Source organism: Engraulis encrasicolus, chromosome 17 (assembly GCF_034702125.1).
Source record: "Engraulis encrasicolus isolate BLACKSEA-1 chromosome 17, IST_EnEncr_1.0, whole genome shotgun sequence".
NCBI classification, from domain to species: Eukaryota; Metazoa; Chordata; class Actinopteri; order Clupeiformes; family Engraulidae; genus Engraulis; species Engraulis encrasicolus.
This window is the reverse complement of record NC_085873.1, coordinates 15,592,272-15,619,976: the sequence shown is the minus strand read 5'-3', so window position 1 is coordinate 15,619,976 and position 27,705 is coordinate 15,592,272. Positions and strand designations below refer to the sequence as shown.

Sequence of the window (27,705 nt, the reverse complement as noted above, 5' to 3'; positions counted from 1 at the left end):
ACACAAAGATGGGTTTTTATTTTGACACACCTTGGTTACAGTAGACTTACAGTAGCCTTCTTCCCTGTCATGGGTGTCTATGGAGTTTCCTGCCCCCCTCCTTCTATCCCCCTCTAATATTTCCGTTTGTCTGATTCATATTTCTATGCTTATCGAGATGAGATAAACACAGAAGATGCTTTGCTACAAGCAGAGACTGCAGGAGCAACTAAGATCACATCACTAAAGCTTTGGATCTGCAATCTTGTCTGGAGTCTTTATTACATCTCAACTTATACAACGCAGAGTGAAATTCCTACCGGTTACACATGCTCTTTGCCCACACATTTTATTTGCATATGCAATTAAAAAAATTGGCCTTTGGAATAATTTTATGTATAATAAACATAGTGATGTGATATATTGCCTATGGGGCACCTCATGCCTCATAGGCCTACTACTTGAGTCCTATTGGGAAACGCAGTCCAGTTTACAACTACTAAAGGTTTTGGCACTGTCGGTGACTGCTGGCGTTAACTCAAGAGATATCCAAAGGATAGATCTGATTGGCCACCCTAAGTTGATTGGGTACATTTTGCAAAGTGTAAGTCATAAAATTTCAATCAGAGAAAAATGACTATTTCTGGAAATTCAAAATGGCAGACCTGAAGATCCATGTTTTCATGTATGAAAAGTGCAATTTTCCCATATAATTTGATGGTGGTGGTAAGTATTTGTGAATGAGCAGCATGGATTCTGGAAATAAACACATTACACAGTGCACCTTTAAATTCTTTTTTAATCTTCAAACACTTGAGCAATATGATTGCATATCCTGTGTGATTTATATTAAAACAATCAATGGGAATGTAAGCCTTATTCAATGCCATTTTGTTTTCATTAAGTAGGCCTTTCCACCAGATATTCAACATCCACATCCAATAGTGCCTTTTGGAAAATGCACTTTTCATCAGTCTCCACACTTCTAAAAAAAAGCTGATCGCTTTCATTTGGCTTATTGGAGAACAGGCAAATCGGATGAAAGGTGGCATTCAGATTAGATTTTTGTGTGTGTTCTCTGTGTTTTCTATCATTGCTCATCCACTGTGAAAGTGTAGTTAGGCCTACTAAAAAACCGGGCCCTCTGGTGGAGAAAATGGTAAGTGAGATATTCGCGTTGCGCCTTGGCATTAAACTTGTTAAAATAGCCTGGGTACACGGGTAGACTGTTGACATATTACGCACCCACCATAGCTTTTGTTGTTATGGTGTGGTTTAAAAAAAAATGTGAATATGTATTAGTGTAGATCTAAAACAGAGCGTGTGATATAGAATGGAGACATACATGCTTTTATTTTGAACATCACATGGGTATAGCTACCCCGGCTGCACTTACAGCCTGTACTGACTGTAGGCTACACGAACTGAATAGAAGGGGAGTTCTTGTGGACTGTGACAGGCACCATCAGCCAACCAGCCTGTCTGTAGAGTAGGCAACTGTATAATGAAAGCTGGCCACAGCAGCTGAATCTCACTGAGGCAGAGGAGCAGCCGAGCCCAGTCTCAGACCTCATCACCAGCGGACACCATGTCGCCACTGGGGAAAAAACTTGTGCATTTGGATCTGAAAGGCGCACCCCCCAAATTTGACTATTTGCTCAAGGTATGAACTTTTATTAATCCATTTTTTTGACAACAGCTGTACAGTGGTTCTTCTCTCGCCTGTATTGCCCGTTTCCGTCATTTGTATCTTAATTCTCAACTGTGTTCATGTCAACAGCTCATTCACTTATTTGCTGACCTGGGTGCGAATGGGTTGCTAATTGAATATGAGGACATGTTTCCCTACGAGGGAGATCTGGAGAGCATCCGAGCTTCGGCACACCCACCTTACAGGTAGGCTACGGCAAAGTCTCATAAGTGTCTCATTTACCCCACTCTGGCTTAGCCTAGTAGCTCAGGGTCGCACAGCTCATTATTATCTCATAAGATGTGCATCATAAAATTGTCTTATGCAGCCGAGAAGAGATCGCTATCTTGCAGGACACTGCCAAATCCAGAAACCTGGAAGTCATTCCGCTGGTCCAAACATTTGGACACATGGAGGTGGGTGATTCTGCTATTTCCTGATAATTCTCCACCACCAAGACTTGTTTTTGTCTCATGACGTTCTCTGTCCTCAGTTTGTTTTGAAGCATGGCGCGTTCCGTGAGCTGCGCGAGGTCGGCCACTGTCTCGGCACGCTGAACCCGCACAAGGAACGCGCGGTGCAGCTGGTGCTGGAGATGCTGCGACAGGTGATGGAGCTCCACCCCGGCAGCAGCAGCCTACACCTGGGAGCGGACGAGGTACGAGCAGCATCATTTTAGCCTATCCGTGTTATCATTAGCTGTAGGCCTACTTTTATTATGGAACCATATGTGGGCAGGGCAGGATATTCATGATATGCGTTTTCTTCTGGGAAAAAACAACAACAGCACAAACAAACAAACAAAACACAAAAACAAGAAGTTTTTGTGTTTTTGTGTTTCATGTTGGTATCCCTGCAGCAGAATAGACACTGCCTGCATTTACAGACTGTTATGTTAGTAGTGGGACAATTACACAAGCAGACAACAAATGAAAAGAAAATGCCATTTTGAGACATTTCATAACCTTCTTCATGTAAAGTGTAGACCCTGCAAACCACCATAGATAACATTACATGTAAGTAACACATACAATTCTGCAGGTTTACCTGCTGGGCCAGGGAGAGGAGTCGCGGCAGTGGCTGACCTCTCCTAACCGCAGCGTGCACCAGCTCTTCCTGGGTCACGTGACCAGGGTGGCCAAGGCGGTGCGGGATCGACACCCGGACCTCAGTCTGATCATGTGGGACGACATGCTCCGAGGAATGAGCCTGGAGACGCTGAAAGGTAACGGGGAACAGAGGGAGCTGCTGCCTTTGTAGATGCTCTTCAAATGCCATCAAGTGAATTCAAAGGACAACAGAACTCTAAACACATATCTGAAATTATCTTGTTAAAACTAGTGTTGCACCGATACCGATACCAGTATCGGCCGGGGCCCCGATACTGCACTAAAATGGTGGTATCGGTATCGGCCGATACCAACAAATAGGGCACCGATACCATTTACAGATGCTCGTATGACTCTTAAACACAGCCTTGAACTTAGTTATTTTATATCATAGGTATTTAAAAGGTATAAAAAGTTCTACTGGAGTAGACAGCAGCCTGACAAAGCCATAATAGCAATGATGTTACATCCAAGTAGTAGCCTATATAACTTTTCATATATATACATTTCAAACAGAGTAGTATCGGTATGGTATCGGTAACGGCCGATACTGCACAGTCGGTTACCGGGTATCATATCGGGGCCAAAAAATGGTATCGGTGCAACACTAGTTAAAGTAAGGGTTTCTTTATCCATCTTATGAAAATAAATTATTTCGATGTAATTCAAGAGAGGCGATCATATTTGTGGAATGTGCCAAGGTACCAGGGAAATGAAGGAGTGTCTGCATTGCAGATGATCTACTAATGTCATCATATGAATTCAAAGCACATCAGGAGTCTGAACACGTATCTAAAAATATCTTGTTGTTGTCTGACTACAGAGAGCGGTCTTGTGGGACTTGTCCAGCCGATGATTTGGGATTACAGTCCTGTTTTGGATGTGGAAAACACAGGTGGATATGCTGTATGTTAAGAAGACACACATTTTGCCGGACTGGCTATTTTTTTGTGGTGCTAGTGTTTTACTAAGAACTTCATAATGTTGGTGCTCTGTCGAGATAGGACTGCTTCGTTGAGATGACCTGCCAATCAGCTGTTAACATAGCTGTAAACCATAACCCTAACCCTAACCCTGAGGGCCTGTAATGCATTTTAATGGCTCGGGGTCCAACTCAGTCTAGTACCTCCTGGCCTTTCATTTTGCTTGTGACCTTGTGATTCCAGGCAGTGCATCACGGACAATATAAGCACAATTTAAAGATAATTTTCTCATTGCCAATCGAGTTATTGAATGAGGAAAAGCCCCGTGCCAAGGCTGACAGCAGTTCGACTTTAACTTTAGCAGTTCAACTTGGTTTTCTCCACGGAGAGGGGGCATCAGCGAAGTTCGAGGCCACAAGCAAAAAAGAGAGGATGGAAGGTACAAGACTGAAATGGACCCACGGTAGCTCAGCTCAACAGGGTGGCTCATATCAACACAACACCAGCCTGTGCTTGCATTTTAAACTGAAGCCTCCCATTCTTCTTCTTGTTCCACCAGTGCTGTTGATGGACAAGTACAGTTCGTCTGGCCTCTCTCAGCTGTGGACAGCCAGCTCCTTCAAAGGCTCCACGTGTGTCCACACCTGCGTCCCCTCCACGCAGAGACATGTGGACAACCACCTGCAGTGGCTGAAGGTGGCGTCCAGCCGGCCAGCTGCGGTGACACTGCAGGGCATCGCCCTCACTGGCTGGCAGAGGTAATGCTTTTGATTCAATGTTGATTTCATAAGGTAGCGATTGGATTATTTTCGATATTTAAGAATGCCCCACGATACGATACAATAAGATTCGATTCGATCGTCGGCTGTAGGATGGATGCATCGATTCATATCGATTATTATTTATACCCCTAGTCTCTGATACATTAATAAGATGCTGTGTTAGGACATATTTAACAGCATGCACTATTATGTACCGTAGGTTTAGAGTTTTGTATGTGTTATCAAATTACACAATATTATATGTAAATACACACTGTAAAATAAATTGATACTACTACACTTTTCAAATTGAATTAAAATCAAGTTCTTTAGTAGTAGGGTTCACTGCGGCATTTACAACACCCAGAACATCACATCACATTTGAAGAGGATTTTGTCTACAGTGTGCACACCCAAAATTGTCCTTACATGTCTGGGTCATTCCAGCTGGAATCAGCAAATGGTCCCCACTCGACCCCCTCGGATTTGCTTGAAAAAAATATATGTGATGGCTTAAACATCCAATAGAACACCATTGCAGATTTCAGCTGTGCATACTTTTTCCACAAAAAAATCTGTAAATAAGGACACCCCCTCCCCCTGATTTGGCGTCACTGCCTGAGTGACCATATTCAGACTTAATTATCTCCAAAACTATTTGTGGTAGGTCCATTATTTTTTCAGGGCTAAGAGTCATAGACCTGATGAAAATACATTACAATTTGCAGCACTGTATGTCAAATTACACCTTGATACTGACCCTCTACTTTTCTTTGAAATTAAAATTGCAAGGGTTTTCAGATGTCCATAAAAACCTCAAATTTCAACATTCAAGGTTCATCCTTGGTACATGGTCAGATATGTGCCATGACTTTCACATCACATCATATTTGATATAAGGGTCCAATGGTTGTTGAGATACAGAGGTCTGAAAATGGGCAACAACTAATTTATACCATTATTTGGAGCAATATTCCCAATCTATGACACCAGTTGTGAACTTGCTGTTTGGTGTCTCTGAAAGATAATATTATTATTCATAACATATCTAAAATTTGGGATGGTGTTTTGCCCCATTATTTTTATAATGAATTTTAAAAACTCATTCCTGTGTGACATGCAGGTGTACCTTAGGAGCCCTGTTACCTTAGAAAAAAATTGGGTTTACTACACCTAAAATGAATAGCCAAGTCAGTGTACACTAAAACCTAAAATCTCTGATACCAAATAGGTGATTTTATACTTGTTCAGCTCAGTATTTCAGTATATCTCACTTAACCCTCAATTCCATCTTAAGAAGGTGGCCAATCCCCTTGATTTTCCGGTTCCATTTTCACACAAAGATGGCGGCTCATGGAGCCAATGGCATAGTTCCAAAATAGTTCCAGGAAGTCAGCATCAAGGGAAGGAAACAAAACACCATTGTTTGGAGCAATATTTCCAATATATGACAGCGGTTGTGAACTTGCTGTTTGTTGTTTCTCGAAGAGGATATTCTTATTAACAACATATCTAAAAATTGGGATGGTGTTTTGCCCCTTTATTTGTATAATGCCTTTTCAAATCTCAATGCAGTGTGGCATGCATCCCTCAAATCCATCCAAAGTGGCGTCATGAAAACCCCCCCCACCATTTTTTAGAGCAATACCTCCAAAGTATGACACCAGCTGTGAACTTGTTTTTTGTTGTGTCTGTAAGAGGATATTTTCATTAACAACATAGCAAAAAAATAGAATGGTGTTTTGCCTCATTCCTTTTAATGATCATAAAGCGCATTGCGGTGTGACATAAGCCTGTGATCAAATAGTGCAGAGGGAAGCGGAAGTGGTGAATTGTTCTGGGCCAAGGACATGGGGGAATCAAGATTGGATACTCATTACATTGCATGTATTGGGAAGGGGTCTCTTCAGACGACTTTATCCCGGGCCCAGGCAAAGCTGTTTGTTCAGCTCAGTATTTCTGATTTTTTTTCAGGGATTCTGGCCTCATCTTTTTAAGTGTACTATCGGCCAGATGATCAAGTGACTACGCAACATGTTCTCACTGGCGCTACGTTAGCAATAAATTCAAGATGGTTGAGAGAAGTACCATTTTGAGAGAAGTCATAAAAAAAACAACCTCTGGAAATAAAACAAGGTGTTGATATGATTTCCTTGATGCAACCTTGACTTCCTTGATGGTGATTTAATATTTGAAAAAAAAAATGAAATGTATTAAACAAGTCAGGAACTTTCAATGCTCTGGCCTGTGACAAATGATTTTATACACACTTAACTTTCAATCACTAGCTGCATCTTATGAGTTGACTTTATAAGGTAGCTTGCCATTGTCATTGATGGTGCATTAGGTATCTGCATTCATATTGTTGTGTGCAACCATCCATCATTGGCAATTCAATGAGGAACACCTGAATGAAACTTTGAATGAAATTTTATTGTCATTGTACAGGTACAACGAAATTGGTACCTTGAAGGACAATGACAACATAGGTATTGATTTCAGTAAGGATACCACCACCATGCTCAGGGCACTTCGGTCAGGGGAGGATGATGGGGGGCGGGAAGTTCTACAATCAGGATACCTCTTTACAAACCGTCTCCTCCCATGTGTCATCTCTAATCAACTTTTACTTTCCTATGCGACCATAAAACAGTCCCACCCCCGCCAACAGTCACCACGACAGAGGTACCCTGACTGTAGAACTGTGCCCCGCCCCCAATCCACCACCATATCTGAACGCTTTTGCATGCTGCAAAGCTTCCTTTCGGCTTCCGTCATTTCACCTGTATCAATGTGATGTTGAACTTTACAAGTAATGAACATTGTCTACACATATCCAAACCATGATTGTTGTAATTACTGCTGTTCACCTGCAATCCACTTGTCAGCATTGCAGTGGTATAATATTATAATTTTGCAAGCAGCTGAATTAGATCGCAACAATGCGACAAGAACCACATGGTTGTCTGGTGCCAATATGAACTTCTGTGCCTTCACTATTCACCAGATATTGAATACTGCATGCAAGCAAACTTTTCTAACTAAAACTCCAGGACCATGCTGTCAAAACAGTCTGAGGGAATCTCTAGCCAGTATGAATTAAGTTATTTTGCAATACAGCTGATAACTTAACGAGTAAGACACAAGTTTCATAGCAAATATAAAGTTACAGGTGCTGATTGAAAGACTAGTTAGGATGGGAGTCCTTGTTGCAAACAAGAGTGCTACAATTCTTTAATCCTCTCCTATTTCATCACTTTATTCCAAGACTACTACTACCGCTACCACTACCACTACTACTACTACTACTACTACTACTACTACTAAAATGATGATGATGATTATTATTATGATTTTACAATTAAAATAATTAATGTCTATCAAAGCCATGTGCAATGTGCTATTCTTGCTGTGTGGCATCAATCAATTCATTTACAAATTGTTATGGTTTCCCTAGAATTTGCTTTGTCATTCACAGGGTAGCCATCTTGTTTTCACTATTAAGGTGACATCAGAGCCATGGATTTGAGAGTTGCGACAAGTCGGTTGGTGACATGGTCCTCATAGCTTCAAGTAATTGTAGCCAATTGAGATTTTGAAGTCCGTTATAAAAAGAATGAGGCAAAACACCATCCCAATTTTTTTATATGTTGTTAAAAAAAACATCCTCTTTCAGAAACACCAAACAGAAAGTTCCTAACTAGTGTCATAGATTGGAAATATTGCTCCAAACATTGGTGCAAATTAATTTGTTCCCATCTTTGGACCTCTGTATCTCAACAACCATTGGAGCCTTTTGTTAGATATACTATGATGTGGAAGTCATGGTACATATCAGACCATTTACCAAGGATGAACCTTACATGTAGAACTTTGAGGTTTTTACAGACATTTGGAAACCCTAGAACATATGATATCTACAAAAAGTAGAGGCACATTATTACGGTGTGATTTGACTTACAGTGCTGCAAATTGTAATATATGATATTCAGGTCTGGGACTCTTAGCCCTGAAAATATAATGAATCTGACACAAATAGTTCTGGAGATAATTGAGTCTGAACATGGTCACTCATGTAATGTCGCTAAAACAAGCGTAGGGGGTGTACTTATTTACAGATTTTTTGTGCCAAAAGTATCCAGAGCTGAGTTCTGATATTGTGGATATGATCTATTGGATGTTTAAGCCATCACATACATTTTTTTCAGGCAAATCCGAGGGGGTCGAGTGGGAGATTTTTCAGAAATTTGCTGATTCCAGCTGGAATGACCCGTCTGTGTTACTGTATAGTCTGGGCATGTTCCATCCATTTCCTCCTATTATGGCAGACCTTCTATAATGATAGCTTTGTCAACAGTTGCTGTAATAGTGCATGCCTAAGGTTGCCTTTGTCCCCTGTGTAATGTCATTGTCACAGGTACGACCACCTATCAGTGCTTTGTGAGCTGCTGCCAGTGGCCCTCCCCTCTCTGGCATCCTGTCTTCAGACACTCATTTATGGTCAGTTTCTATTCTTTTTTTTTGGTCTTTTTGACTTTATTTATGATAGGACAGTGAAGGTGGTGACAGGAAGCAAGTGGGAAGAGAGAGATGAGGAAGGGCCTGCAAAGGACCCGGGCCGGGAATCGAACCCGGGTCAGCCGCATGGTAGACGAGTGCCTTACAGTTTGGCCACGGCAGGGCCCATTTATGGTCAGTTTCACACAGGACCCATTCGTAGTATGTAGTTAGGGGGGTACTCCATAAACATGGTTAAGTGAGAAACCTCGCTAATTTGACCTACAGGAAGTGGTAAACCTGCGAAGGGTAGCCCACATATGTGAAGGCCCAACTGGGATATTCAAACTCCCATTGCCATTGTGACACAGCACTCCACAGCACACAAGTGTTCACTGCACACTGAACACAACAAAATTGCATTTATACATCACCCGTGCAAGGGGGCAGCCCCCAATAGTGCCCCAAGGAGCAGTGGGGCGGGATGGTACCATGCTCAGGGTACCTCGATCATGGAGGAGGATGGGGGAGAGCACTGGATAATTACTTCCCCCACCAACGAACTGGCAACCTTTGGGCTACAAGTCTGACGCCCTAACCGCTTACCCATGACTGCCCTATTACTAGTAACATAATATTACTTAGTTAAAAAAAATGAGGCATCCAGATGATTTACCACTACCTCAAGGTTAAGTTAGCCTGATTTTTCTACGAAGTCAGGTTCTTGGAATACTCCCCTGGTCTAGTGGAGAGGGCTTTGTTTTACAGCTGTGGGTGCAAAATAATTATCATTTCTAGTGTACATGTATTTATTGTCAACATGCAAGCACTTGTGTGAACATTGGGCACACAACCACTTCACAAGTATTTTCTTTACTCTGCAAATTTATATACAGCCATGTGCAAATCTTTTTGTCTTCTACAGGAAGCTTCTCAGCAGAAGCTCAGACCAGAGTGACAGAGATTCTTGGAACCCCCACAGAAGTGGAGGACATTAGCAGGTGTGTTGCCAAACTTACCTGTACATAGATTGAGATACTTACTGAAAGGAAACCGCTGGTGTTAATTGTTGCTTTTCTTTTTTGTATTAGTTTGTCACCTGAAAATTCTACATCTTTTCCTGGCCAAAAGCTTGCTGCCTCAATGGTGGAATTGACATCACTACTGCAGTCGGAGGATCTACGCCTCTTTGAAAGCAACATGTAAGAGAAATGCCATTGAGTTATGATGTATTTGCATAATGAATACAAGTTGAGTACAGACCTAAACTAACCAAGTGTTGTCAATAGTGTTGAGAATTTAAGTGTATACTTAATTTAAATCATATTTAGTCCGTAGCCTCCTACTGCAGATGGGATTGCCGACAGGGCTATTCACTATTGGCTGCAAATACTCAACTACATCATAACAACATTGCTATGACTGCACCGAGAGCCTCAAGTAACAGATTAAGACATAGCCATTACAATTTTGGTGACAGTAAGGTTATAACATAGGCTCTGTGCTAAAGGGCTAATACTTGCCATCACTCCTTTAAAATATTTGGATGTTTTGTTGCGTGGTGTCATTCAAATGAAATACCGTAAGATGTCATGTTGAATAGCTAAAATATGAACTGTATCTCCACAGGTATGTAAGGGGCTGGTTTACTCCATACCACAGACGACGGAAAATTGCACATCCACTTATTGCACAGCAAATACAGATTCAAGTGATGGCGTAAGCATAAGCTCATTGTTTACCAAACCTGTGTTTACCTGATCTGGTTTTGCATGATAGTCAGACAAGTGTATTGAATGATAGATCTAATTTTCAAATAATAAGCACACTGCTTTGTGCTGTTAGAGTATTTAGTAGGGATTCTCGTCATTTCGGCTCTATACTGTATGAAGATATGCATGTCACTGCAACGGTATATCCATTTTACTTTGTCCTTTGAATGGCCCCACACCCTGACCGATTATGGGTTAGTGTTTTGTTAGTATATCATACTGTAGAGGCTCCAGTATCTAGAGGGTTCATAAGCTTGTTTCATGGGAATCGGTTTATAGGTGTCGTAGTTTCACTCTCTCCCATTGACTTCTATACAGAAAACTCCTCCCACTTCTGCCACTTCCCCTTTACTTATCATGGTCCTTTTCTAAAATTAATTTAAAGGGACACTGTGCAGGAAATGGTCAAAAAAGGTACTGCAACTATGCTGCTCATTGAAACTGGGCTGCCTATTGCCAAATTTGATCTTTACATGAAAGTTTACTAAGTAATAAACACATATTTCCTTGTATGGTCCAAGTAGAGTCAGTTTTGAAGCTAAAAATTCAAAATGGCGGATCATGGAGAAGATCCCCCTTTTCATGTATGAAAAGTGCAATTTTTTCAGTCATAATGAACACTTAGAATTTGATGGTTGTGGTAAGTATTCATGAAAAAGATAACATTAGTGAATGGGCAGCATGAATTCTGGAAATAAACAACTGTAAATCTCACACAGTGTCCCATTAAAATTATTTAGCTAACTTCCAACTCCTTTACGGCCCATGAGGCCGTCTTATCCGGCCTCCGATATAATTTTAATGTCATGCAGTTTCACGAGAAATATGATGTGTTTTGTAAAGCAATTTCAGAAATTACTTTTGCAATAATTTAAATAATATTTTCAAGGGACCCAGTGAAAGTGGGGTCTGTTGTAAAGGTGGCCACCTTCAATATAGGCCCAAAGTGCAGGGGGAAATCCTGGTTGGTGTCCATAGTCCAATAGCATCAAATTTGAAGTGGCCCGTCGAATGGAAAAGGTTCCTCACCCCTGCTCTGTACCAACAGGCTTCTCCAGGCCGTGGAGCCTAGAGCGGAGGAGGTGAGGCAGGAGATGGGCCTGCTGTACCCCCAGGCCACGGTGGAGGAGTGGGCCGAGCAGCACGTCAGCGCAGTGCTGGCTCCTCTCCACAGCTTACTGAAGGACCTGCAGCTGGCTATGGAGGACATGGGGCTACACGCACCTGTGCCACCCAGTGGCTGGTAGAGATGGAAGGAGACATATGAAACCAGGGGACTGTTGCCTGTGTTACTACTGTCACTGTTACTGGATTTAACTCGCGGTTTAAGACCAGGGAAAATACACTTGTGCAACCTTTAAGACTGGCTGCATCTATGTGCATTTACCTAAAACTGTGTTGACAATTCTGTTTATTCTTTTGACCTGTTAGTTCTTAATGGGTGAAATAAGTGGGGCCACTAGGTGGTGCCATTGTTGCCCTGGAAGTCTGAGGTTGAACTGGACCAGCTGCACTTTCTCGTTTATGGCCATAAAATTCTCACAGCTGGCTTGATGTATGTAATACATTGTATTTTATTGCTCAAGATGTATTAAAACTGGTACAATGTGTTGTGTTTAGAGTAAGTAAAATCAAATCTCTGGGTGCACCTCACAGGAATATAAACTAAACCATAACATATTACTTAATGTCTTTCTGTCTTTCTTGTTATTTTATCAAATTTGTAACAATGTGTACAAAATAAATTCCAAATAATAACTTGGGTGATTATTCATTATTACTTGTATATATTTATTTTTGGTGTTGTGCTAAAGGAATAGATTTTAGTTCCAACATATCTAATTTCTTAATAATAATAATAATAATGATGATGATGATGATAATAATAATAATCATAACTAGAAATGCACTCAGAGAGTGCAGAACTCCACCAAGGAGGCTTTTTGATAGAACATTTTTTTGTTAAATTGACATTAAGCAGCTTCAGTAGCCTACCGTAGTATTATGTATACATTTTAGTACTTGGTATGCTACAGAAACAGTCTCTCTAAACGTATATACTTTAACGGCAGCGCGTATGCATTGTAGGCCTAATCTGATTGTTTTATCTTTTCTTTTTTGTCTTAGCCTATTCTATTGTTGTACTATTTTATTTTTAATCTCACAGACACACACACACACACACACACACACACACACACACACACACACACACACACACACACACACACACACACACACACACAACAAGCCTCCGAGCTAGAAGTGCACTCTGAGAGTGCAGACCTCCACTGAAGCTGTTTAAATTCGCCCTATCCCTGAAGAATCTTTTTTTAAATCCTGGATCCAGATCACCACCGAAATGTAATCACTTGTTCCTCATGTCATTTCCAACAACTCCACTGAAGTTCATGAAAATTCGTTCATAACTTTTTGAGTTGGGCGGCTGGGCCTATCCTGCAGACAGACAGAAAAACAGATGGACAGCCAGCCACACCAACGCGACCGAAAACATAACCTCCCTTGCGGAGGTAATACATTGGTAGTAGTAGTAGTAGTAGTAGTAGTACAGCCTAGTAGTAGTTGTTGTAGTATACCTGAAGGCTATTAGGCCTAGTCTATGCTATTTTATATAGGGCCTACGTATATGACCTGAATAATTGCCGTTGTGGCAGCAGTGGACTGGACAGGACTTTTACTGTGACATGAATATCAAAATCTGACCCGGAAATGATGATTAGCTTTCTTCTTCCCGTAATATCTATGGCCAGATATAGGTCGTTTGAATAAACAAGATAGATTATGTTAGTCTTTATGAGGTTTTTGAGCAATGTCGCCTCTTACTAATGGTTTTTACATATCTCAAATTCGGTGCAGTTCACCCTTTTCAGTGTAAATCTAATCTGATGCGTGCAGCAACGCCCCATCGACTGCCACCTTGTAAAGGAAACGACAACCAGCTAGCTAGCCTCTGTTTACAATTTTGTGGAACAGAATTATTCGTGACCTGCCGTGCAAAACTGTGACTTTTTGTATCTCAGAAGTATGGCGGAGTTACACGTTGTGGAGCCGAGTGGGACTGGCATCCTAGAACAATCAGAGCACCGTGAAATTCGCGGCTCGGTAAGGCTTCCATCGCCCACTCTCGTCATTCCCCCTCGGAGCGGCTCGTCCAGTCCAGGGGTGTCCAGTTCCAGAGCTGTGTTTGGGTACCCCATGAAGAGCCCTACGACCCCGTCAGATCAGACAGAGAAACCGGGATCCCGATGGGTCAGGCTGAACGTCGGCGGAACCTACTTCGTCACTACAAAACAGACACTATGTAGAGATCCTAAATCATTCTTGTATCGATTATGTCAAGACGACCCAGATTTGGATTCTGACAAGGTAAGTTTTACTACCTTGCTAAAATTCCACCAATTCCTCTCAACTAATCAATTGCAATTGTAGGCTAGTGTAGATTTTACTTTCGTCCATGTTGTCATGTTTCTGCTTGAATCCAGTGTGTCGTTCATTTTGGGGACAGTTACTTTGACCTAATTTCATATATAGACTAATATAATTTATTTTCTACAATGGGAAGTAATATGATAACTTGGTGGATGACTCTCATTTTCAATAATGATTTGTTGCCTCTGAGATGTGCACTATCACTGTATCAGTTGCTACAGTGTATTAAATTCCATGCACAACTCTCCCTCTCATGCCTTCACATTCTTTGTCTGAAGTTTGTAATATATAGCACTGGTCTTCATCCAGACAGATGGCCATGCTTTGCCTTAAAAGAAAAAAACTCTGAACTGCACTCTTTCCCTCTGCCGTTTAGGACGAGACAGGAGCCTACCTAATAGACAGAGACCCAACATACTTCGGCCCCATCTTGAATTACTTGAGGCACGGAAAGCTAATCATCAACAAGAACCTGGCGGAGGAAGGTGAGCCCAGCACGGGTGATCAAATGCTCCTGTTGATGTAATCAGGCCTGGACTGGGACGCACAAACAGCCAGGGCATTTTTCTCATAAACCAGCTCCTCACACATCAACTTGCTCCTCAACGATGTTATGTGCTCAGTCCACTGTCTCATTAAAGATAGACCAATGGGCCACCCGTCTGAATTGTGGCCGGTCTCTATGGGAAAACAAGTAAATAAACTAGCAAACATAAAACATCTGCATCTGTCCCTGAGGCAAAGTGTCCTGTATGTAACCAGAGCCTGGACTTGTAATCTGGCATACAGGGAATTGCCAAGTGGGCCGGCCGGTCCTCAGGAGCCAATGCAGTTGTTGGTTTTTTATTTTTACTTTTTTTTTGCAATTTCCTAGAGAATGTCCCACAATTTGGGCGACACAAAACATGCCTGGGCCTGCTTTGGTGCCAGCCCAGCCCTATGTGTAACAGTATCTCCCCTGGATAAACAGCGGTCCGGTTCAGGGGATAAGTGGCACGGAGACTGGTGTGCAAATGATTGTGATTAGCTGTGGTTGTGTAGCAGGTTTACCTGAGGGCTCAGGTAGGGGGGCGTGTCTGAGCATCTGGATGTGTGTATGGCTCTTTATTTCCAGGTGTGCTGGAGGAAGCGGAGTTCTACAACATCGCATCCCTGGTCAGACTGGTGAAGGAGAGGATACGAGACAACGAAAACAGGACGTCACAGGTACACAGACTATAGTTATTATTATTAATGTTTTAACTCTTATTAACGTTGTGTATAGTCTATTGATAATAATAATATTAATCTAATAGTTATAATAATAATAAAATAATAATTGTGAGACATTTATTATATGATTTTTATGATTTATTTTTTTTAATTGCTGAGCTGAAGCATCATCTGTTGCTTCAGTGTAGTTTGGGGTCTGTGTTGACTGCTTTTGAGAATATTTACAGGGTGTGCCTTGGGATCAAATGGTTATAGTAACATATACATTCATTGCAAAGCAGACGTTCACGATGCATAATTGTTCTGGTCGGCGCTGTGGAGCTGAACTAAGTTAAATTTATGAGTGGGTTTAAGAAATATTTTTTCTATAGGACCATAGCCAGTAAATTATGAATAGTTCTTTAAACATTATGCTGTCAAAAGAGTGAAACATAGCAAAGCCGTCACTGTTTGAAGTTTATGGTATGGTACTCTCTGTGTGGCTTGCTAATGCAGGCCTAAACTTGCTCTTATTCCAGAATTCTTCCTGCAGAAGTCTTTGCGCACAAAGCAAATGCAAGTCTTTTATCGCCGTTCTACATTCAACTTACATGTATTTTAACAGGGAAATGTTTATTTTTTATTAATTTTTCAGTTTAGTTAAATGTCCTTGGCTGTGCTTCTTTTTCTGTTTCTGTGACAGTCCAAAAGAAAAATAATCTAATGGAACGGATTATGTGGGGTTGTATGCAATTAGTACACGGTGTAACTTTGACCTCAGACATGTTTCATTCATTCACTTTAGGCGAAGTCCATGGTAATTAGCATACCAAGGTGTACAGACTTCTGAATGGCAGCTTCACCTCAAATGCATTTGTTACTCTCTATGATTTTCAGATCCAAAAATATAAGCCTTGATTTTATTTGGCTCACTCTGTACATACTGTACCTATTGCTCCAAAATCGTCACTCAAAGTCATATGAACGCGGTGTGGTCATGTGTGTGTTGTGCATTTCTCAGGGCCCTGTGAAGCACGTCTACCGGGTGCTGCAGTGTCAGGAGGAGGAGCTGACTCAGATGGTCTCCACCATGTCGGACGGCTGGAAGTTCGAACAGGTTGGGGCCCCCAGCCACCTCCTCACACACACTTGTGCCTCAACCACAAACGTCCTTTTCTTGGCCTGTGACTTGTGGCCACGCATAGATATGTATATACTGTATATACGTCTATGCTGTGACCTGAATAGACTACGACAGGCAGACAGACAGATGCACAAGATTAGTTCACACTTCCTCATTGGTTTACCAGTGTGCATTGCATTCAGAACACAATGTTACTCACCAAGTGTTCTTGTAAGTACATTGTGAATACCGCTCAGCAGGATAGAAGTGAGGCAGTCAAGTAGGTAACAGTCTGTAAAACAAGTATTATGTTACATGTTCAGAAATAAGACCAACTATTACTTTGATTATTTGAACACTTATTACATTACAATAGCTGTTTGGTGCACTGTGTAATATTTTTTTAGCAGTTTGTCTGGAATTCATGCTGCACATTCACATTTACATGCTGCCCATGCACATTCAATGGATTGGTATATTTCCCAGTCTAAAGCTAGTCAAATGGATATCTTCAATGCAGAACAATAGTTGACCCTCAATCACACAGGTTTTTTATTAGCAGTACACAGAATAGGAAGGATTCTGTTGATTGTGTTGTCATTTGAATGTAGGTATGTACTAGTCAGTGGCTATTTTCAGGCTGTACCCCATGTCAAAGTCTGTCTGTATAAGTCCCTCCAATTGTCAGTAGGGCTGTAGCAATACACTCAACTCACGATTTGGTTCATATCACACTTTTTTACCTACAGTTCGATACACCCCACAATTTTTTTAAGGTATCTTTGTGATGATCATTTATGCTGCTAATAAACATTTAAATAAACATGTGAAACATTTAAAAAGAATAATGATACTGATTTGAAAGCATCATATTGAGGTTGTTTTCTGGACTGAAGGGTAACAAACCTTTGAAAGGATGAATCACAATGCTGCCTTCTTGCATCATGATATAGTATTGTGACAATGTGTATCACGAGTTCTCTGTTCGATACAATATCGTTACAGCCCTAATTGGCAGCCATCTTGGCGAAGCCTTAGGGCTGATATTTCTCTATATTTTTCAACTACTCATGAGCAACATTTGCTTGGAGATGATTGGATCATTGACAGCGCTGCTCAGTAGGCAGTTGGCTCCTTTTGCCGCACAAATCGTCCCCATTCATTTCTATGGACGTTTTCTGAAGTGTTTTGTCTCGTGTAGAGTGTCTCTGTTGCAGTGCAGATCTATTTCATGTTCCCTTTTCCTCAGTCCTCTAGCAAGTTCATTTGAATTGTGCATTTCATACACACGTTCAATAGTTCACAAGTCAATGTCCTTCACACCCCTAAGGACTGCATGTAAAGGAAAAAAAGCATGAATGTTCAAATAATAAGCATTATACTGAAACAATCGTGTAAAATGTTTGGTTTAGTCTAGTATACATTAAATAAAATTTTGATTAAAAAAACCTTACCTACGCTTTCACATTAGTTATGAGTGGTAGATGAAAATTGTTGATTCTTGTCTGATATCCCTGTGTCTGATGTCTGCTGTGCTCAGCAGATATTGGGCAAGCAAACATGGCCAAAACAGGCGTACACAGGTGCTCAGCACATCGGACAGCAAGGGTTTTACGGTTTACGTTTAAAAAGAGTGAATGATGCACCAAGGTGTACTTGAACTTGTTCTTTTCCTGCCGTCCACAGCTCATAAGCATCGGCTCGTCCTATAACTATGGCAACGAGGACCAGGCGGAGTTCCTGTGCGTGGTGTCACGCGAGCTCAACAACTCCACCAACGGCATCGTCATCGAGCCCACCGAGAAGGCTAAGGTACAGCACACAGGGCCTGGGAGGAACCGCACATCTCATTTCACTTTGATTTGCGTTACCTTTATCCTTTTTTTAGGGCTTTTTGTAAAAATCAGTCAGTTGAGCCAGGTTTCTATTCAGGAAGCACCATCCTGGTAGTTTCATGTCTCAATGCTCACCATTGTTTTACACAGTAACATCAGGTGATTGTGTTGAAAAGAAGTGCAGTGGCTGCAGAGGAAACCTGAGTTCACCGTGTGTACCGTCAGGAGAGTGTCCTCTGCTGGTGCTCTAAATGACATTGGCATTTCACAAGCTTTAACTAGGGGGCCACAAAAGAGTTTCCCTACATTACATTACATTACATTACATTACATTGCAGTTGGCAGACACATTTTAACCAAAGCGACTTACAATCGAGGATATAACCATAGTCAAGAACACTAGTAGATACAAAGGGCACAGGCAATATATAGAACAAGTGCAGATGCTAAGTAGGGTTAGTTCTTTTGTTTTTTTAGTTAAAAAAAAAAGAATAGTAGAGAAGTAGAGTACACACACACACACACACACACACACACACACACACACACACACACACACACACACACACACACACACACACACACACACACACACACACACACAGCATGCCATTGAGTCTAACCCGGGACTGGGGCTGCTCAAGCATTAGTGCTGTAGATAGTCATGAATGAGAAGACTCATTACTTGCTTCTTGAAGGTTGAGAGAGATGTGCCTAGTCTTGCTGCCTCTGGGAGTTCGCTACTGTCATCTAGCCCTAGATGCATTAGACCCACTTTAAGATGAGGTAGCGGATGGCCCTACCATGGCTCTAACGGTAGAGGCACTGAGCTGCTACGCCTGTGAGCCGGGTTCGATTCCGGCCCGAGCCCCATGCTGATCCTTCCCCACGTCTCTCTCTCCCATTCGTTTCCTGTCACTCCTTCACTGTCCTATGTATATTGTACAATTAACCACGCACTGATGAAGGCTTGATAGCCGAAACGCGTTTGCTTTTTGCACATGGTGGTAATATAAATAAATAATGAGACGCATTTTGTGAGTGCGGATTTTTCTTCCTTAATATTGTACAATTAAGTCATAAAAGCCACACAAAAAAGAGATGTGGCAGTGTCTAGAAAGGCAGCACAGGCAGGTGGAGCAGGTTAAAAGGTTATCTTTCAAATCCCTCTGCATGAGAGGGAATGGTACTACATTTTCACCAATCAGTGCAAGGAACTGCTCTGTTGTTACACCTGCACCTCTGACTCTTGCACTTGACGGTGATCAGTAGTCGGCCAATCTTAGAAGCATCAGTTGATAATCTTTAAAAAAAAAAAAAATCTGAATGATATTTGTCGTCTTTTTGTGTCCCCTGTCTTGCAACAGATCCTTCAGGAGAGAGGCTCTCGGATGTGAGGAGTAACACAGCAAGGAGCCGCGCACCTCTGCCTCCCTAAAAGCCCTGATCCAAATTAAAACCCCACCCCACTACAACAACCCCACCACACCACACCCCACCCCACCCCACTACACCACCATCACATTGCCCTTAGACGGAGCCTCGAGCTCACCCTGCCTTCATGCATGCCCCGACGTCTTCTCTCAACGCCCCTTTTCCCCATCATCATCATCATCATCATCATCCACACACACACATACACACCTACTACACACACACTTACACGTCACTTACACATCCACACCCCCTTGTGCCTTTCTGTGGGCGGGGCCGAGCAAAAAAAAGAAAGAAAACAAAAAAACGCCCGCCCTCTCTGCAGTGCTGCAACATCTTGCTGTCATCACCTACCAACCACCATCAGCACTAGACAATATTCAGCACATACACAGAGATACACAGTATATGGACACACAAACACACACATACACTTGCATTTGTTTTGTGTTTGTGCACGATGTAACTAAAAGTGGAACTCATGTCCAGGAAATTTAAAGGTCACTTATCATCATCATCATCTTCATCTCTTATCATCACCGCGTTTAGAGAGGAGCCTTCGCATCACTCCCAGCAGAGGTGGCATCGTGGGATATACAACTGACATATTTTATTTTACTTTTCCCATTTGACCCACTTCACTTCTGCTGAGGAGTGTGGCTCTTGTGTGTTTGCGAGTGTGCAAGTGTGTGTATCCGATCGCATGAGTGTGTGAACAAACTGAGTTTTCTCTCACCCTCCCGTCTCACACCTCACCTTGACTAGTTAGCCTGTAATGCTCTCTCTTCTCTTCTCTTCTCTTCTCTTCTCTTCTCTTCTCTTCTCTTCTCTTCTCTTCTCTTCTCTGTCCACTGACATTCATTTTTGCTCTCCTCCTATTCTGTCCCCTTTCACGGCCTTCTCCACCGTTGTGTCCCCCTAAGGACTTTGGCACGGACACAGAACACGACTGACTGCTGGCCCAGCGCACGCACACACACACACACACACACACACACACACACACACACACACACACACACACACACACACACACACACACACACACACACACAGAGACAGCAGTCCCTCTCTCACAGACAGGAAAAACGGATTTTGAAGGACTCTTCACACTTCTCACTTTGCCTTGGAAAACTGAATTCATCCATGTAGGAGGAGATATCTTGCCACAGTGCTCCTACTCCTTCGTGCTGCTGGACACTTGTCACTAGTCACCGATGAAAAAAGAAAAAGCAAGAGAGCTGGCAACGAAAAGGGAGAAAAATATATATTTTCCCCCTCCACTCAGGTCAGCGTGTCTGTCTCCAATGGCAACATGGTCTGCTTAACCTGCATCTCACCTGCCCCCTCCCACCCCCCCACTGGACATTTCAGTAACAGCACTGAGAGGATCACACGGAACCAATCGGAGGGGGGAAACTAAAAAAATATGTGCAATTGTGAGGCATGTGAGATTTATTATTATAAAATGTGGATTGATATTATTATTAATAATAATAACACAGAAGTATATATAAATATATATACAATGTAAAAGATTGAATGCAAACGTAACTGTTAATATCTGTACCATAGTGGTCATACGTGTATCAAAACTGAGTTACTCTGTGTATAGTGGGAGAACAGTCAGCGTATTGCCCCCCCCACCACCCACTCCCAACACACCCCCATCCCAGTTTAACCCACAAACAAAAGTGTGAGTTTATCTTGTATTGCGCATCTAACTACACATTCTGTGACCGAAAACAAAATAAGCTTCTCCAACGTTGTGTTATACTTTCCATCTTGCCTTGTTTACCCAGTCACTTAAAACTGTGTGTGTTTTTAAGATATTAATATTTGTTTGTTCTCTGCATATCAGTTCTCGTGTTTGGCCCTTGATTTTTTCCCCTCCTTCTCATGGTTTTGTTTCATTTCTCCTTGTTCCTCTTCAGATTCTCTTAAACTTTGTGACATTTTTTATGGCAAACTGAAATGTCTTTACTTTAGAGCAGTAGGGTGTGTTTTCATTAGGAAGTTAGTCAAAGGGGACTACTTCAGAAAACAGGTTAAGCCACTTACCAGGCGATGTTGACTTAGCGCTAGCGTTACATCTGAAGAAAAAAGACAGCCTCCAGGCTTTGTTCTGTCTGGAGGGGAAAAAAGTACACTCTTTTATCGGGAGCTCTGCAGCCCACTTTCAGTTACTTTATTTTGGGTTGGTAAGTTATCTGTGCATCATTCAAATTTCTCCAGTTTTCTGAGGCCAAACCAAAGTGTGTTCAAATTTAGGTCCCCCATCTCATTGACCCACCTGTGGTACAGATCTACACCGGCACACACACGTTGGTGGTTCTTTGACTTTCATTTTGGTCAGTGATCGGCAGTCTGGATCCATTCGTTTTGCAACCCAGTGCCACATATTCCAATTTAACCAGGCAGTTGCTTTGTTGAATGATCACCTTGGTTGAATCGGACTGGTAAAACCAGGTCATTTTTTAAATATGTGGCACTGGATTGTAGTAACTAATAACTGCAGCTTGCCCATCACTATTATTGGTAAGCTTGCTCCTCCATGTCCCTTCTCTGACCTGCTGTTCCCAGACTAGTCGGCTGAGAAAACTAACCATGCCATCATCACGCATGCTTCAGTTTCAGTGTCTGCTCACTCCTCTCTGTGAAGTGTTTTGGAACAGTGGGTTCTGTTTAGAGATGGGGAAGAAACGGGACTTGGACTTTTCTGTTATTGTCAGTCACACGTCTTTGTGCATCCGTGCATTTGTGTGTGTGTGTGTGTGTGTGTGTCCGTGCGTGCATGTGTGTGGGTGTGTGTGTGTTTGCGTGTGTGTTTGCTTCTCCCCCATTGGTGTTTTCTCTCTTCCCATCTGGAGTTAATGTGTTAGGTTGACCGGAAGGGCAGTGTGTGTGTGTGGCTGAACCGCAGGGTTCTCTGCCATTTCACTGACCTGAGTGTGTGTGTGGCCGCGTGTGTGCTTGAGTGCTTGTGTCGCGTGTCTGTATGCTTGTTTGTACTGTATGTCCAGTGTTGTTGTGCCTTTGATCCTTTTGGCCCCGTCTTGCGTCCAGTTTACTTTCCCTGCTGGCCATGTCCAGTAGAGGGGCTGTTTGATTGGGGACCACAGTGTCTCCGCAGGCCTCTTACTATATGGGGTGAGGGTATTGCCACAGCCCATGTCTTTTGTCGTGTGTGTGTGTGTGTGTGTGTGTGTGTGTGTGTGTGTGTGTGTGTGTGTGTGTGTGTGTGTGTGTGTGTGTGTGTGTGTGTGTGTGTGTGTGTACATTTAGTCTAGATGACTTGATCTTTTTGCCTCTGTTACTGACTTGTGTTCTGTCACTGTGCCACCACCCTCCCTCCTCCTCCTCCTTCTTCACACTCTCCCTGCTTGTTAAGGTTGTCACTGCCTCCTTCTCTCTTTAAAATGGGATGGGTAATGCATAAGCGTTCAAGCGTGTTATGTTTTTAGCCCTGCACATCCAAACTGAAACAAAAACAAAGCTGAAAGCTGATACCATTTACTTGTAAAGGTATATCGTGCCATTTGGCCTGCGTCGGTCTACGCAACATTGAACTTGTAGATTGTTCAGACAAGTCGAATGTTGAAGAAATATCAGGTCAGGCGCCACTGATGCTTCTTTATCAGATGGGAGATGGCAACTTATCTCAGTTGTTGCCGGATGAAGGCCTGCATCAATAACTTGTCTATTAGGAAAATGGGTGGATGCTATTTAATCAAGACTGTGTTTTTGTTTGGTTGACGCCTACCTTTCGGAACACTGTAAAGACGATAGAAAGCATTTAGAAAAAGTTACTGAAACATTATTGAATCTACGTCATCCTCCCTGAAAACATTAAGAACAGATCACTGAACCATTATTTAAACCCCCTCCAATCTTTCTCATCCTCCCTGTCTCTCTGCCATGCACTTTCCCCTTCACCTTCAGTTGTTTGATGTTATACAAAAAGATGTCAAGGCAAAAAAGTACTGTTTTCTCTGTGATGAACGTAATTATTATACTATGTACTCTCTTACGAAACTCTGGGGATTTATTTTTAAAAAAGAATTAACAATCTAATATTTGGCACGAGAAAAAAAAACCTGGGAGCATGCGTTGTATTAGAGATTCTAATGTTGTGTTTGGGGATATGTGTGGCCTTTGTTATCACTGTTAAGTCTAAATGGTGCATGGAAATAAGACTGTCAGCGGATAAAAGCGAGACTTGGTGTTTAATGTGGAATTGCTCTGCAACTCTTGTCCCAAGGAAACAAAAATCTCCCCCACACTCCAAAAACGTTTTTGTCCAGTCTAGTTAAAATATATATATATATCAAATGATGCTGGCTTTTAAAAGCAAAATACTTTTCACAGTCCCAGTTGAAGTTTTTGCCCTTGTGAAATTTGGCTTGTACTGTAGGCTGGATGTTGTTGGCATCTTTTGACATACTAGGACCGGGTCTATCATTGCTGTGACCTTTAATGTTTTACTGATGGCAAAATTCCATGCATAATGATAAAATGGATAGGACAGAGGGGTATTGATTTGGAATCTGCCAGAAGTTTTTTTTTTTTTTGTCCGTAATACATCTGCATGCTTTTGTATACATTCTCTCTCTCTCCCAGAAAGCATTACGAACATTAAGTGGGAATTCATTAAAATACCGTTGTTTTGAGTGTGTTGAGTTTTTGATCAGTATTTGATGTCAAATGTGAATTTCTGTCCGTTTGGAGACTGCGGAGTTAAGTGTTGCAGAGCCGACCAGTCTCGGTCAGATTGTCCTCTCCTTTTTGTTTCTTTTTGTTTTGTTTTTGTTTCTTTCTCTATTTTTTAAATTTTATTTTGAATTCTGATGATACCTTCAGCGTTGAGATGGCAACTACAGAAATATCAAAGTCTGATTTTTATCATAAATTGTGTTTGTGTTTTAAAAGAAATGTTTGCCTCTTGTTTTTGTACATAGATATTAGATCTTGAGCATCATTTTAGAGGGATAGGTAGTACTAGGCCCTATGGACCCTGCTTCAGTGGGACCCTCCCCCCATTTTATGTTAATGTATTTTTTTAAAAACTGACTTCCTGTGGGGGGGGCCCATCTTGTCACCAGGCAAGGCAGGCAGCCACGTGACTTGGGGCCCCCAGCCAGTAGATGGTGAAAAAACGCTCAGCTTCAAACTATAATAGCAGCAATTTGTTTCGAATGTTCATTCCTTTGGATTTTTGCTTGGGGGCCCCCCATGACACTAGAATTGCCTCTGCCCAAATGTGGGGCCCTGGTTAACTCATTCCCGCTTCACCCCTCTCCGGTAGGAAGAATCTTTTTCATTCGAGGGGCCACTTCAAATTTTGTAAAGATTCCAAGGGCCTTACTATGAACACAAACTAGGATTTCCTCCTGCACTTTAGGCCTACAGCCATCTCCAAAAGAGTTGTCGCCTATCCATCTGTTTGGAATAACAGCTAATAACCTGACTTTAAATTAATCACTTGGCTTCAGAAGTCATATGAAAGCTACAACCCTCCCGAATGAAAATGTATGTACAAAAATAAATGTCATGCACCAAAGAAAGATTGACCCTTTAATGAACACAGACAGGGCAGATTTTCACAAGACAAAAGTTTTGTCGCCTATTGAACGTAATGTGAAAATGAGCAGATAAGTCACTTCAAAACACTTCAAATACGCAGATCAGGTGTCATACTTAATCACTGATTCACTCTCACCTCTCCAGAAAATCAACTTTGGCCTTAGGTGTATGTTTAGGGTCATTGTAATCATGGAAAGCAACACAATGAAAATCAATGGAGTTCAATGAGAGATGGTGACATATTTGATATTCGAAGAGCAATACATTTTTAACTTCATGATTTAATGAATGATAAAAGCCCTCACACACCAGCAGCATGCATGCAGCTCCACATAAGAGCTGTATCCCTCCCATGTTTGACTTAGGCACCATGTATTTTTTTCCAGATTTTTCACCTTAAACACCAAAGAAGTCTCTCACACTGTTCTGTCTCAAAAAAGTCAGCCAAGAGTATGTCAGGCCTAATTCTGACAAAAATGAAGGCTAATGGGACTCATACTCTAAAGTCAAGATCCCAAGATCAACCATTTTAGAACTGATAGCATCATGGTGTTGGAGATGAAGAATAGGAAAAAAGAAAAATGGTGCCTAAAGTCAAACATGGTAGGGATACAGCTCTTATGAGGAGCTGCATGCATGCTGCAGGTGTTTGAGGGCTTTTATCACTGATTAAATCATGAAGTTAAACATGTATTGCTCTGCGAATAGCGAATATGTCACCATCTCTCATTGATCTTCATTGTTTTTCATTGTGCTGCTTTCCATGATTACAATGACCCTGAACATAAACCTAAGGCCAAAGTAGATTTTTTTGAAGAGGTGAGAGTGATTCAGTGATTAAGTATGACACCCCATCTGCGTATTTTAAGTGTTTTGAAGTGACTTATCTGCTCATTTTCACATCATGTTCGATGGGCGACAAAACTTTTGTCTTGTGAAAATCTGCCCTGTCTGTGTTCATTAAAGGGTCAATCTTTCTTTGGTGCATGAAATTTATTTTTGTACATACATTTTCATTAGGGAGGGTTGTAGCTTTCATATGAGTGACTTCTGAAGCCAAGTGATTAATTGAAAGTCAGGTTATTAGCTGTTATTCCAAACAGATGGATAGTCGACAACTCTTTTGGAGACGGCTGTATATTGAGGGCGGCCATCTTTACAATAGACCCTACTTTCACAAGATCCCCTGAAAATATTAACGTCATTGTATTGTAAATGCAATTTCTAAAATTTCTTTACAAAATGTGTCATATTTCATGTGAAACTGCTAAACATTAAATTTGATTTTGTTGGGGGTCGGATAAGACGGCTTCAAGGCCCTCGAGACATAGGTTCCCCACCCCTGCCACATCCTCATGTGTAACAGAGTTGAAAATGCTGTGGAGAGAATTTTCAACTCTGTTACACATGCATGGCTAAAGTAGGAATGAAGGTAGGAGTATTGTTGCGCTCTAGATGTTGCAAAAATTAACTAGGTGCGTGGACCCAAAAGAAGTAGAATATAAACGTAGGAGCAGGTTCGCACACTAAACAAGACACAAAGGTCAAGCACAAGGAGTTTTTTTTTTTTTTNATTAGAGCAGGGTAGAGCAGACGTTTCAGGCTGTTGCCATCATCAGTGCTCTCAGTGCTCGCAATGAGTAGTGAGTAAAGTAGGAATGAAAAAAGCCAACTTCACATTGCTACAGAGACTGTAAACTACTCTGTCACGAACTACTTGTAAGTCACTTGTGATAAGTCTCAGCTAAGGATAATGTCATGTAAAATTCTAGAAGTTGGTTTCATGTTATCATAAGAGGGCATAGGAGAAGCAATACAGCATGGTGTTCCCTCTGCCCCGTATCTCCAGCCTACTTCCTGTAAATATTGAGGTGAAGCCCAAAGTTCGATCCAAGTCCAAGTTTATGAATTTATGATCATTACTAAGATTATTTTCTTCAAAGAGCAAGAACAATGCTGTAGGCCTAGGGCCTTTCCTCTGGGTAGCGTATGCCATGCCACTAACTGGTGTCTCGTGCTGAATAAGCAAAAGTTTTGTCTGCACTGGAATATGCATAGCCTAATTCCAAGTTAAAATGCCTTTTAGAAATTCCATTACATAATTCCACGAGAAAGGATTTCATAGGCAGTTAAATTATAGCCTAAGGGTTCGCTTATTGTTATCACATTAACTTGATCTTAATGTTAACTTATGGCTCACATTTCTTCCTTAGCCAGATATTTGGGGGTGTCATTGGGCCTACATGATGCCACTTGTCTATTTTTCTATTATTGATGTCGTCCTGTGGCTACTACTGTCCACGGCGTGGCACAGGCGTGTCTTCGGGTTTTCTGTCCGTTTGTCGACTCGCGCGTAAT

General features: G+C 41.7%; 2 protein-coding genes across 2 annotated transcripts; both read left to right on the top strand.

The window, feature by feature from the left end:
* Positions 1-1,303: 1,303 nt before the first annotated feature.
* On the top strand, positions 1,304-12,486 carry hexd (hexosaminidase d). The gene is made up of 12 exons (XM_063221174.1): positions 1,304-1,642; positions 1,760-1,875; positions 1,998-2,085; positions 2,163-2,327; positions 2,711-2,894; positions 3,602-3,673; positions 4,261-4,459; positions 8,880-8,962; positions 9,885-9,960; positions 10,051-10,161; positions 10,589-10,678; positions 11,780-12,486. The coding sequence occupies exons 1-12, from the start codon at positions 1,568-1,570 to the stop codon at positions 11,976-11,978; spliced, it is 1,458 nt and encodes a 485-aa protein (XP_063077244.1). The 5' UTR covers positions 1,304-1,567; the 3' UTR covers positions 11,979-12,486.
* Positions 12,487-13,478: 992 nt separating this feature from the next.
* kctd2 (potassium channel tetramerization domain containing 2) lies at positions 13,479-24,769 on the top strand. Its single transcript, XM_063221848.1, has 6 exons — positions 13,479-14,118; positions 14,558-14,666; positions 15,296-15,387; positions 16,394-16,489; positions 18,182-18,307; positions 19,698-24,769. Exons 1-6 carry the CDS (start codon positions 13,777-13,779, stop codon positions 19,725-19,727), a joined length of 795 nt encoding a protein of 264 aa, XP_063077918.1. The 5' UTR covers positions 13,479-13,776; the 3' UTR covers positions 19,728-24,769.
* Positions 24,770-27,705: the final 2,936 nt, after the last annotated feature.

Coding starts and splice junctions, on each gene's coding strand:
- hexd (XM_063221174.1), top strand. CDS start 1,568: ATGTCGCCACTGGGGAAAAAACTTGTGCATTTGGATCTGAAAGGCGCA. Junction 1,876..1,997: donor TCGGCACACCCACCTTACAG/GTAGGCTACGGC, acceptor TGTCTTATGCAG/CCGAGAAGAGATCGCTATCT. Junction 9,961..10,050: donor GAAGTGGAGGACATTAGCAG/GTGTGTTGCCAA, acceptor TTTTTGTATTAG/TTTGTCACCTGAAAATTCTA.
- kctd2 (XM_063221848.1), top strand. CDS start 13,777: ATGGCGGAGTTACACGTTGTGGAGCCGAGTGGGACTGGCATCCTAGAA. Junction 14,119..14,557: donor CAGATTTGGATTCTGACAAG/GTAAGTTTTACT, acceptor TCTGCCGTTTAG/GACGAGACAGGAGCCTACCT. Junction 15,388..16,393: donor ACGAAAACAGGACGTCACAG/GTACACAGACTA, acceptor TGCATTTCTCAG/GGCCCTGTGAAGCACGTCTA.